Here is a 13060-nt window from a genome sequence, read left to right on the forward strand (position 1 = left end):
ACCTTAGTAGGCAGGGGTGGGATTCAATTTTTTTTAACGACCGGTTCTATGGTGGGCGTGGCTTGGTGGTAATGTGACTGGCTGGGCGTGGCCAACTCAACATCACTCACATCGAGGTACACATCTCCTCGTCTGGCCTCTCGTGACTGTGGGGATGCTGCAATAGTCGTAAGCGTGAAAAAGTTATAAGTCACTTTTTTCAGTGCCATTGTAACTTTGAATGGTCACTCCACACAAGCAAAGTACCAGCAAAGGAGGGGGAAAAAAACTCCAGAAAAGTTCCAGAGACAGGAAGTCTAAGCCTGCCAAAAATATAATAAGGGTTAACGGAGAGGCAGTTTCTGTAAGCAACACCAGAGTGTTTCCTTCCTGCCTTCCTTCGGGATTAGGCCAGTAATATTCTTCTAACAACCGGTTCTCGGAACTGCTTACAATGTTAACAACCGGTTCTAGCGAATAGGTGCGAACTTGCAGAATCCCACCCCTGCTAGTAGGCAATTGGATAAAATGGTCAAAAGAGTTTGAAGTTTTTCTGGAGCTGTATTGCTGATGTTGAGTCATGAAGCCTAGAGCTGTTTACACTGGTGTTTTTCAAACTTGGCTACTTTAAGATGTATGGACGTCAATTCCCAGAATTATTAGTGGGCAAAGGCTTCTCATATTTTGCGTTTACAGGGAGATGCTTTGAACTGTGTAAGGACCTTTTGAACAAAATGCAGATGCATGGATAATGCCTTTAGATCTAATTGAGCAGTGGTATATACCAGGATCTCACACATACTCATAACTTGGAGTTCTCACAATTCCTGTTTGATGCACAGGTGGCAGTTGTGGCTAGGAGAGCCTTTGCACAACTTCATGTTGTGTGCCAATTGCAGCCTTTCCTGGGCTAGGATTCCCTGTGCTGATTCGTTCAGTCCCTAGTCATCTCACAACTGGACTATTGTAATGTGCTCTACATGGGGCTACCTTTGAAGAACATTCAGAAGCTACAGCTGATGCAGAGTGTGGCATGGTGGGTAGTTTTGGCCTTCCAAGAATGGCTCCTATGACACCGCTGTTCCATGAGCTGCACTGGTCCACTTCCAGGTGCATTTTAAGGTGTAAAGCCCTTCATGGCAAGTGTCCAGGTTACTTGAGGGACCGTCCCACCCCACTGGGATTGGCCCATCCCACTTGTGCCAGCAGAGGAGGCAGCCCCAATATTCTGGCGGGTGGGGTCCAGGAGGAGGGCATTCTCAGCTGTTGTTCCTTCCCTCTGGAACATCTTGTCCCCCGATGTGAGGTTGACCCCAACCCACCTATTTTTTCATAAGGGCCTAAAGATATGGCTGTGCCAGTCAGCTTTGGGCACCAGTGGGGGATCAACGCAATGGAGGTGGTTGATTAATAACAGATCCCATCTCCCCCACATCCCTCCACATGTCTTTGGTTTTTAAGGTTTGATTTTAACATTTTTGTTTAACTAGGATGTAACTGTAAGCCACCCAGAGTTACCTTATAATGAGTGGCCAATACATTTTATAAATAAATAAATAAATAAAAATGAATCTCAGGCTGGTTGAGGGGGGAATTCTTCTAAACTAGCTGGAGATGTTTATGGGGAAAGACCAATAAGGAAAGATGCCCAGCGGTCTCTTCCTCTTTGCTTACATTCTGAAAAGGAAAATAAATACTGATTTTTTTTAAAAAAAATAGTAGAATCCTGTAGGGGTTTAAAGAGTTTTATTCGGACGCCTGACTACAATGATGCCTTTACAAAATGGAATATATGGGAGATTTTAAATGCCCATTTTCTCTACTATTTATGTATCTCAAAAGGTCTTTATTTCTTGGTGGCTTCTTCAGGCTTCTTGGCATCTGATGGGGGGACCTGGGCATGGGCTTCAAAAGTGACTGGGATTGTGATCTCTGCAGACTGAATGGCTGGTTTGGGCAAGGGTGCCTCTACGGTCAGCATGCCATCTGGGGAAAGCGATGATCGGACCATGGATGCATCAATGCCGGGAGGCAACCTGTGAAAGAAAGAGCACATCAGAATGGTCTGGGAGGCTTATGAGGTAAATCCAAATGACTTCATTGGGTTCTTTCCTTCCTTTAAATTGGGCATCTGTTACTGTGAATGACCCTTTCCCACAATGAGTTTTAACCAGTATTGAGAGATACCGGCAAATTATTGTTCGGCAACATCTGGAGGTCCACTGGTTCCCCCTAGTCAATCTTGACTGTAAAAGAGACTCCAAATTGCCATTATGTCCAACCAGCAGTAAGCAGAAGAATTTGAAACTGATTTGTAATAATCCTGAGGAGTTCAAGATACCGAATATTTAGGATTAAAAATAATTGCTTGTCTTAAACTACAGGCAGCCCTCAATTTCACAACGATTCATTTAGTGACCATTTAGAGTCACAGGGGCACTGACAAAAGTCACTTACACCTGATCCTCATGCTTGGCAAAATTTGGGAATTTGACCCCCAGGGTCATGTGATTGCAATTTGTGACTTTCCCAGCCAGCTTTTGGCAGGCAAACTCAACAGGGGGAAGCCGAATTCGCTTAACAAATGCACGATTCACTTAATAACTGCAGTAATTGGCTTAACAACTGTGGCAGAAAAGGTCCTGAGATCTACTGTGACTCACTTAACAATTGTCTTCCTTTGCAACAGAAATTTTGGTCCCAGCTGTGGCCAAAGATGAGGATTACTTGTGTTGCAGATTTATGTAGCAGCAAAAATCCCTTCATCCGCACTCCTCATATAAGGGAAGTAAAAGGAAAGTGTTCTTCTCTCAAATTGAGCAGGAAAATATATCAACATGCTCTGGTTTCCTTTGATTAAACAAGTTCACTTTTGGAATCCTAGAAGTGTTTCTTCTCTCTAACGGTATCTGCCTTCTGGAACTTGGTTCCTCCTGTGACGTGGATGGCCTCCATTCTGCTGTGTGTATGTTTTTAGAAGAGTTGTGAAGAACCAGCCCTTTGGCAAAGGAGAGGAAGATCACACTTGCCATAGTTTGAATCTCACCAGGTTCAAGGTTGACTCAACCTTCCATCCTTCCAAGGTGGGTAAAATGAGGGCCCAGATTGTTGGGGGTAACAGGCTGTAAACTCTGTAAACTGCTCAGAGAGTGCTGTAAAAAGCACTGTGAAGCGGTGTATAAGTTTAAGTGCTATTGCTATTTTACCTTTTTTATCTTGAATCAATTTTCTAGTAAGTTTTTGTTTGACTGTTGTTTCACTACTTCTCACCTCCTACTTTTGCATGGTTTTTTAACTACTAGTTTTTTTTAACTACACTGCAAACTACTCTTGTGGGGCACAATGGAGGTCCAGAAATACCTCTCATTTGACATTGAAAAAGGTAAGAAGAGGTATGTGATGCCTTCTAGAAATCTGATCGATTCCAGCAATGCCCTAACTTAGTCGTCCCCAAATGTTCTTGCTTGGTGGCCCAGCGGGGGTGGGTGGGGAGAAGGGAATTGTTCCGTGTGATGGTAGGCATGCACACAGCTCTATTTGCACAGCCCGATTCTGAACAGGCCGCAGCCCACTAGTGGCTGCGGCCCATAGGGGACCATCCTCTATGGCAATGGTCCCCACTTGGCACCTTTAAGTCTTGTGAACTTCAGCTCCCAGAATTCTCCAGCCAGCTATGAATTCTGGGAGTTGAAGTCCACAAGTCTTAAAGTTGCCAAGTTTGGAGACCTCTGCTCTATGGTCGGGGATAATGGGGCTAGGAGTCCTATGTGATCTGGAAGGCCACTGCTAACCCACATTTCCTCTAAAGATTTCCTCTTGATATAATGTCAGTATTTTGCAACATTTGAAGTATTAGGATGATGTAACTATATGGTATTATTTTTCTCCCTGTTGAGAATCATGATAAAAACTGCCTATATAAAACTGCTTATATCATGACCCCTTTATAAAGTACTGTATATGTGGTTGATGTATTAACTGAGCTCACTTTTGTTCACTCTGCTATAGAAAGGCAAAGAGCAAAAGAAGGTTCAGAAAGGGATATTCAACATTTTTAACAGCCATTATCTTCTGGAGAGGAAGGAAACTAAGGTGGAAAGCTTATTTGTGTGCACAGCTGAGGGAAGTATGCTTCAAAGACCGAAAAGAGGATATAAAGCAGGGGTATCCAACCTTGGCAACTTTAAGTCTTGTGGAATTCTGGGAGTTGAAGTCCACAGGTCTAACAAGTTGCCAAGGTTGGACACCCCGGTATAAAACCACCTCTCCACACACAGATACCTTCTAGGTCAAGCTGCAAGCAGGTATTTATTCAACAATAGCAATTAGCAATAGCATTTAGACTTACTGTATATACTACTTCACAGTGCTTTACAGCCCTCTCTAAGTGATTTACAGAGTCGGCATCAGTGGTGGGATTAAAAAAAAATTACTACCAGTTCTGTGGGCGTGGCTTGGTGGGCATGGCAGGGGAAGGATACTGTAAAATCTCCATTCCCACCCCACTCCAAGGGAAGGATTCTATAAAATCTCCATTCTCTCCCCACCCCACTAACTTGCTTTTCAGCTCCGCTCTCCTGTGCAGGGCAACAAAAGAAAACTATCAGCTGGGATTTGGGAGACAGAGAATAGATGGGGGCGGGGCCAGTCAGAGGTGGTATTTGCCGGTTCTCCAAACTACTCAAAATTTCCACTAATGGTTCTCCAGAACTGGTCAGAACCTGCTGAATACCACCTCTGGTCAGCATGTTGCCCCAATCTGGTTCCTCAATTTACCAACCTTGGAAGGATGGAAGGCTGAGTCAATCTTGAGCCAATCAGGATCGAACACCGAGCTGTGGGCAGACTTAGCCCACAATGCTACGTTCTAACCCCAGCCTCATCGTGGCTCCTGTATTCTCTCTATTCAGAGAATATAGTGGAGAGGCAAATCATGTGTTTGCTATTGCTGCCAACTTTCTCACCTGCATGGGTCATTTGGGGAGTCATAACATCTACTTACGTGTATTTCCTTGTGAAACATCTGGAAATGAATCCATGCTCATCTTGTTTTTCTTCATGTTTGCCTGGAAAAGAAAATACCTCTGTGACAGAGCCATCAGTGCTTTCCTATTTTTTAAAAATGAAAAGATTCTATGTAGTCTATTTTAGACTACGAAGACTATTCTACATAGATTATTCAGACTATTCTGAATAAGGCTTAAAAGGCTGACTTCCCAAGCCCCGGCCTGCAGTGGCCAGTCCCTCCCATCTGCTTCCAGGACACCCCTGCAAGTAGCTATTGGAGGTAGAAGCCTTTCTCTTCTGATGTTTTTCCCAACAAAAAATAGTTTGGTTTCATATAGCCGTCATTCAGTAGAGTACAATAGGACCAGTTAAGCAAAATTGTGCCTTAATTTTAGATGTAGTAATTTTGTGTGTAATGATGTTGGATAATCTTCTTCATTTAAAAAAAGGTTAAAATAAATGAAAATTTAAATGCACAAATGTCTTTTTGGAAGAGTATGAACAGAAGGTTCCTTGCTGAATTTGGAGAGAGTTCTTTGGGAGGAGCCAGAAGCTGTAGACGCAGTGTAGATAATCTTCAACAGCCACAATAGGGGTCAAAATGTGCATTGTTAAGGGAGTCACAGCCAATTTTACAATCTTTTTTGCCACTTTTTTAAAAGAAAATTCACTGAGCTTATTAAGTGAACCATATGGTCATTAAGCAAATCTGGCTTTCTCCATTGACCTTGCTTGTCAGAAGTTAGCTAGGAAGCTCACAAATGGTGATCACATAACCACAAGTCGCACATGAAACCATCATAAATGCATGCCAGTTGCCAAGCATCTAAATTTTGATCACCTCTCCAAAGAGATGCTGCAACAGACGTAAGTATGAGGACCTGTTGTGAGTCAGTTTTTCAGTGCCATTGTAATTTTGAATGGTTGCTAAAGAAATGATTGCAAGTCAAGGATTACCTATACATTCATCTTGCCTTCAAAGAATCAGTCAAGGTCCTGCTGATTGAATTGTTATTTTCTCTCTCTCTCTCTCTTTGCATGACTGTTGCTGAATCATCAGCAGAAGCTTTATCTACAAATCATAATAGGCTTATTGGGCCCAAAAGGCCCAAAAGTATTTTGGAATGTTCTTTTTAGGTCACTTGGCTACTCTTGCTATTATACCTCAAAAAGGACAACCATACAGTTCTCTTGGCAACAGATGAAGTATATAGAACTAAGCCAAGATAACATTCAATGGGCTTGGTGGAAAAGCCTCTTCTTATTTATCTATGGCGATTCTCAGTTATCCAGGTCATGGTTGTCCCAAAGGTGCTTTTTCAAGAGGCAACTGGATTTTCTTGCTTTTCTTTGAAGACGTTTCGCTTCTCATCCAAGAAGCTTCTTCAAGCTTCTACTAAACCTCAAAAAAGACAAACATCCCGTTCTCTTGGCAACAGACAAAGTACTTTGCCACGGTCTACTTCTGAGATATTTTTCAACTTCTAAATATAGCACCTAGATTATTGGGTGGTCTCTCATCCTATCACCAAACAAGTCCGTCCTTGTTTATCTATTCAAGATCAGTCGTGCTGCCTCTTGTTCATATGAGAATTGATATATTAAGTCTTAAAAACAACAAAAAATGCTTGAAGTAACTCTAATGGAAGAATTCTAATTAACACAGAGGATGATTGGTTGGACAGGGATGTCAATGGGAGGTGGAATTTAAAAAAATCAAGTTAGCAGATAATAGATAATCAGAGTTGGAAGGGACCTTATAGGTTATCTAACCAATCCCCTTCCCAAGTGGGACACCCTACACCATTTCTTACAAATGGCAGTCCAATCTCTTCTTGAAAGTCTCAAGTGATGGTGCTCCCACAACTTCTGAGGACAAGCTGTTCCTTTGGTTGATTGTTCTCACTGTCAAAAAGTTTCTCCTTATTTCCAGGTTAAATCTCTCCTTGCTCAGTTTCCATCCATTATTCCTTGTCTGGTCTACAGGTGCTTTAGAAAATAGCTTGACACCTTCTCTCTGTGGCAGTCCCTCAAATATTGGAAGACCGCTATCATGTCTCCCTTGGTCCTTCTCTTCACTAGACTAGCCAAGCCCAGTTCCTGTAACCGTTCTTCATATGCCTTAGTCTCCAGTCCCCTAATCATCCTGGTTGCTCTTCTCTGTACTTTTTCTAGAGTCTCAACAACTTTTTAATAGTGTGGTGACCAAGACTGGATGCAGTATTCTAGGTATGGTCTTACTAAGGCTTTATAGAGTGGTGTACCTCCCTTGATCTCAATTGTATCCCTCTGTTAATGCAACTTAGGGTTGCATTAGCTTTTTGGCCTGCTGCTGCACACTGCTGGCTCATATTTATCTGGTTGTCCACTAAGACTCCAAGATTTCTCTCACAGTTACTGCTATTGAGCCTGGTTTCATCCAGTCTAATTAGGAGCCATGATTACATGATCAAAGCCTCACCCCTGCTTTTCACGTATTGTGTCTGGTGGAGTTTTAAAAGAGGGGCGGGGCTTTCATTGCACAACTGTAGCCACCATCTTGATATTTTGTCCACCTCCACAGATCAAAAATTCAAGATGGCTGCTGTGATCACATTACTGAAGCCCTGTCCCTTTTAGGCAATGGGCATTGAGTTTAGTTGCTTCAGTCTCACGATAATAGACTCTGACTTGACTTTTTTAACCCCCGCCCGCCCTCCCCAGACAGCTTTGCTTGGTAAGCAGTTATTGTTATAAGCGTTCAGACAGAAATGTGCCCGTGATGTGATTAAGTGAATGCACTGGTTGGCTAACTTGCTGCTGTAATCTTTTGAAGCTCCTTTAGTTGGCACATTTCAGCAAAAAGCAAGAAATATCTTTTGCCTTCAACTAAGTATGATTTAAACGTGCATGTTGAATCCAAGAGACCTATGTCATAGGGAAGTTGGATAATATACTTCCAAAAAAGTCTATCTGGCACCTAATCAGATTCCTTGATTTTAATCAGGCATGGAATAGGCCAGCTGCAATCCAGCTGGCAAGGGAGACAGGCAAGTGAAGTTTCCCAGCTAAGCAATTTCTTTGTTTGCTTCCTCTGTTCTCACCCACCTTTGTTCTTTTTATCTCCGCTCGTAGGCATTGCACAACTGCTTCTGATAGAACCACCTCTACAAGAGGTCCTGATATATGAATCATATTTGTCTTTTAAGAGGCAGAACTATTCTGCTGCAGTAGACCAACCCGAAATTAGAAGTCCCCAGCTTTTAAAATAAGACCGATAGACTTTAAACTTGATTTGTTGTTTATTTTGTTCCCCGGCTTAGTATGTTGTGTCTACCAAGCTCTTTAGCTAGTTTTCATGTATTGCAGAGAGAAAAGTGAGATAATTTGGTACTAAATTCATAGTGTTGTACAGACCACCATGGAATTTGGCATTAGATAGCCAGCTGGGTGACCTTGGCCCAGTCCTTCATTCTCAGACCTCGAAGAAGAAAAGAAGGGCAAAGCACTTTTGAAAAACCCTGCCAAGAAAACCGTGGTTGCCTCTAGTCAAGGCTGACTCAAAAACACACAAGACACACAAACAAAAACTTTTCAAGGCTCATAGACCTGGAAGCCATTACTCTCATTTAAATGGGTTTGCACTACACTTTGCTCAACTGAGGCGATTTCTGTACCTGCTTATACAATTGATAGGCAAATAATGCCCACAGAAGTCCCAAACAAGCTCCACACATGTCTTAAAAACCAGCAACAAGAGCAGCTACAATTTGTCCTTTTCCTCTTCTGCTTTCGAGAGCTCTTGTGGAAAAACTAAACTTTTAGGGCAGATCTGCAGTTTCTGAAGGGCCAGTCCCCACGTTCTGAATGTAAGAAAAGATGACATTGTCCACCATCACTTCCCAGTGCATTTCCAGGGTGTTTTCAACTGCAATAGAAAATTGTTAATTTCTGACCCAAGAGGGGGTCTCCAGCAGCAGCCCAAACTCTGACTGGCTCCAGTGCATGTATTAAAGGTGCTTTTTCAAGAGGCAGCTGGAGCACACATAAACTTTCCAGTGGGCTGCTGCATTGCTTTTGAAACTCATATATAGAACTAGGCCAAGATAACATTCAATGGGCTTGGTGGAAAAACCTCTTCTTATTTGTCTATGGAGATTCCCAGTCATCCAGGTCATGGTTGTTCCGAAGGTGCTTTTTCAAGAGGCAAATGGATTTTCTTGCTTTTCTTTGAAGATGTTTCACTTTTTATCCAAGAAGTTTCTTCAAGCTTCTATACCTCAAAAAGGACAAACATCCAGTTCTCTTGGCAACAGACGAAGTACTTTGCCACAGTCTACTTCTGAGATATTTTTCAACTTCTAAATATAGGACCTGTATTACTGGGTGGTCTCCCATCCTATTACCAAACAGGTCTGTCCCTGTTTATCTATTCAAGATCAGTCTCTTGTTTGAATGAGAATTGATATATTAAATCTTAAAAACAACAAAAAATGCTTGAAGTAACTCTAATGGAAGAATTCTAACTAACCCAGAGGATGATTGGGTTAGGGTTCATGCTCAGGCCACCACAGGTGCCCCCCAAGACAAGTGATGTCATGCTGGCCGCGCCCACCCTGGCCATGCCCACCCCAGCCCCACAAGGTCAAACACAAACCTGATGCGGCCTGCAATGAAACTGAGTTTGACTCCCCTGCCCTAGTGGGTTGTTAAATGTGGTCTCCCTGGGAAATCTCCTTTGCGCTCCTTGCCAAAAGTTCTCCAAAGTTCCCCTCCTCCTTCCTATATCTAAATACCTTTAGGTTGCAATGTAAGATTGTTGCTATGGTTAGTCCTCGACTTACAATAGTTCATTCAGTGACCATATGAAATTACGATGACGCTGAAAAAAGTGACTTATGACTGTTTTTCACAATCAGGACCATTGAATTGTATCCATGTCACATGATCTAAAATCAGACGCTTGGCCACCGACTGATATTTATATGACGGTTGCAGTGTCTCAGAGCCGTATAAGTCAACTTTTGCGACCTTCTGACAAGCAAAGTCAACGGGGAAGCAGGTTCCCTTAACGCCCATGCTACTAACTTAACAACTGCAGTGATTCAGGTAACAAATCTGGGGCAAGAAATGCCATAAAATGGGGCAAATTAATGAACGTCTCACTTAGCAACATAAATTTGGGGGCTTGATTGTGGTCGTAAGTCGAGGACTACCTGTGCTTTGCTTCTCTGAAGCTGAAAGTCTCAGCTCTTCATTGCTACCAAGTTTCCAACAAGGAACACTTTTTTTTTTGCTTCCCTTAGGATAGTCTGAAAGCTATGAAGCTACAAATAAGGGCGTTTAAAAAAGAGAGAGAGAAAGGAGTTGGGCCAATGACAGGATCAAAGGAGCTGGTGTAAGAAGTGGGCGTGGAAGTACATGGGCAAACAACTCTGAGAAAGCGAAAGAAAAGCACAGAGATTAGTGAGAAGAGAACAGTCCCTAAAAGGAAAAGAGGGAGACTGGTAGATTGACCCACCCAGGAACCAGCCAGAAGGACAGGAAGAGACAGATGCAAGGGAATCACCCAGCAGGTGTTCTAGTGACCGTAGTCCACAGCCTGGACTCATTGCCAATCCCTTGCAGCCTGGACTGGAATAACAGAATAACAGAGTTGGGAGGGACCTTAGAGGTCTTCTAGTCCAACCCCTTGCACAAGCAGGAGACTGTATACCATTCCAGACAAGTGGCTGTCCAGTCTCTTCTTAACAGCCTCCAATGATGGAGCACCCACAACTTCTGAAGGCAAGCGATGGTTCCCCTGGTGAATTGTTCTCACTGATAGGAAATTTCCCCTTAGTTCTAGGTTGCTTCTCTCCTTGTTTACTTTCCACCCATCGCTTCTGTCTTGCCTTCTAGTACCTTGGAGAACAGGTTGATCCCCTCATCTTTGTGGCAGCCTCTCAAATATGGGGAGAGTGCTATCATGGCACCCTCTGATCACCCCTAGTGCTGGAATGTCTGAAGTTGATGAAGAAACAACCAGAAACGCAGCCAGCGAGATAATCGCCCTTACAAGTAGTTCTCAATTTACGATCAATATTTAGCAACTATTTAAAGTTACGACGGCACTGAAAAAAAGGTGAATTACGGCCAACCCTCACACTTATGACAGGTGCAGCGATCTGGATGCTCAGCAAATGGCTCGGCTTGCCCTTAACAACAGTTGCAACGTCCTGCGGTTATGGGATCCCGCTTCTCAAGCTTCCCAGCCAGCTTCGGTCCAGTAAAAGTAAATAGGAAAGCTGGCAGGGAAGGTTGAAAGTCACAGTCACACGATGTCTCACTTAATGACTGTGCCCCCCCCCAAAGTCATAAAACTGGGTACGGTCACATGACACCTCCCTCATGTTTTTAATAAAACAATACATTAAAATGAACATGCTGCCTTTTGTATAGGACATGAACCTCCTGAAACCAAAGAACGGAGCTTCTTCATTACGTCCTGTTAAAAGCATGGTGAGCACTCAAAGAGCCTTCGGTACAATCCACTAATAAGCCTCTTGTGACCAGTGAAGTAAGAGCTGTTGACGAGGCTTTCTAAGAAAAAGGGCTGCTGGCAACAATTGACTAAAACGTTAGACTTAGGGCTCAAAAAGGCCCACTGATTGATTGGTTCACTTAGGGCTCATTTTTTCCACTCAAAATGCATTGTCTGAATACGCATTTCTTTTGGCTTGGAGACTACTAGTTCAAGTACTAAAGATTTTTTATATACATATTTCATGCAATGTTAGTGTCCGTATTATTTAAAAAAATAACAAATTCTAGTTCTACAGTATGGGTCGATACAAAGCCCTCCAATAAAGTTTATAAAGAAAAGGGAAAAAAAAAAACTAAGAAGAAGCAAAAACTTTAAAAGGATCGGATTAAAGAAGTAAAAAGGGGAAAGGAGTAACGCCTGCATGATATAAGGCAGCTGTATTCCTTCAGATTTCTTTCAATATAAATTCAATCAGTAAAATAAATAAAAAAATAAATATATTCTTTAAGCACTTAATCCGTTCCTTTAAAAATGTTTCTCCTTTGATAGTGTGACTATTAAAATCTCAATTATAAACACCAATGTATAAAGGAGAATATTTGTAGCTCAGTATTGTCTTCGGTGCTCTTGAACTTGGTTGTTTTCTTGAAGACGTTTCATTACCCAAACTAGGTAACATCAGCAATGCTAATGAAATGTCTGCAAGAATTTTCTGACAGTGAGAACAATCAACCAACGGAACAGAAGTTGCCCTCAGAAGCTGTGGGAGCTTCATCATTGGAGGCTTTCAAGAAGAGACTGGACTGCCATCTGTCAGAAATGGTGTAGGGTCTCCTGCTTGGGTGGGGTGGTGGTGGACTAGATGATCTACAAGGTCCCTTCCAACTCTCTTAATCTGTAACCTCAAAGAGAAGCTACTCACCGGTGATTTCTACTATGCCATCCTTCGTCTTCACCATCAACTCTTCCGGTGCAAAATGATTGACATCCAATGCCACTTTCCAGCTATCTGAAGTCTGCCGGATCTCAGAGACGCCGCTGCTCAACTGGCGGCTCAAAGCCCGGTTGTAGGCAGGGTTGGGTCCTGGCGAGCCGGCGACGGGGCTAGCAGCCACTGGCTCTGGACTTGAGCTGACCAGAGGTCGTAGGTAACCTGGCCAGCTGGTGGTCCCGGCAGGCCACTTGTACCAGTCCTCGGGAATCAGCGGCATGCCAAAGGACTGGTCCAAAAGCCTGCTGCCCCTGTACCAGTCCCAGCTGGGGCCGCGTAGAAAAGTGAAGGGCACTTGACGTTCCGACATGTCCTGTCCCAGAGACGTCCCAAAACTCTCTGCCTGGACCTGGAGTGTGAAGATCTGCTCCCTCTAGCTGGCCCTTATCAACACACAGCCAGCTATTTTGGGACAAGAATCCCAGTTCTCTATTAATGGAAATTACGCTTGGCTGGAGGAAGTTATTACACAGGTCTCTATGACATTCCCCCTGTGCATTTGTCATCCTGGGGAGGGGGAGCAAGGAGGGAGGGAGAAAGGAGAACAATTCCCGTTGCAGGACTGCAGGGCCCCGAAT

At 43.2% G+C, this 13060-nt stretch overlaps 1 protein-coding gene across 1 annotated transcript; it reads right to left on the reverse strand.

Annotated features, from left to right (window-relative positions):
* Positions 1–1708: 1708 nt before the first annotated feature.
* Positions 1709–12826, reverse strand: HSPB1 (heat shock protein family B (small) member 1). Its single transcript, XM_026708660.2, has 3 exons — positions 12414–12826; positions 4982–5045; positions 1709–2015 (listed from the first exon to the last, which is right to left on the reverse strand). The coding sequence occupies exons 1-3, from the start codon at positions 12790–12792 to the stop codon at positions 1826–1828; spliced, it is 633 nt and encodes a 210-aa protein (XP_026564445.1). The 5' UTR covers positions 12793–12826; the 3' UTR covers positions 1709–1825.
* Positions 12827–13060: the final 234 nt, after the last annotated feature.

The sequence above is a fragment of the Pseudonaja textilis genome, chromosome 1, assembly GCF_049901715.1.
Source record: "Pseudonaja textilis isolate UNSWEBS1 chromosome 1, rPseTex1.2, whole genome shotgun sequence".
In the NCBI taxonomy this organism is placed as follows: domain Eukaryota; kingdom Metazoa; phylum Chordata; class Lepidosauria; order Squamata; family Elapidae; genus Pseudonaja; species Pseudonaja textilis.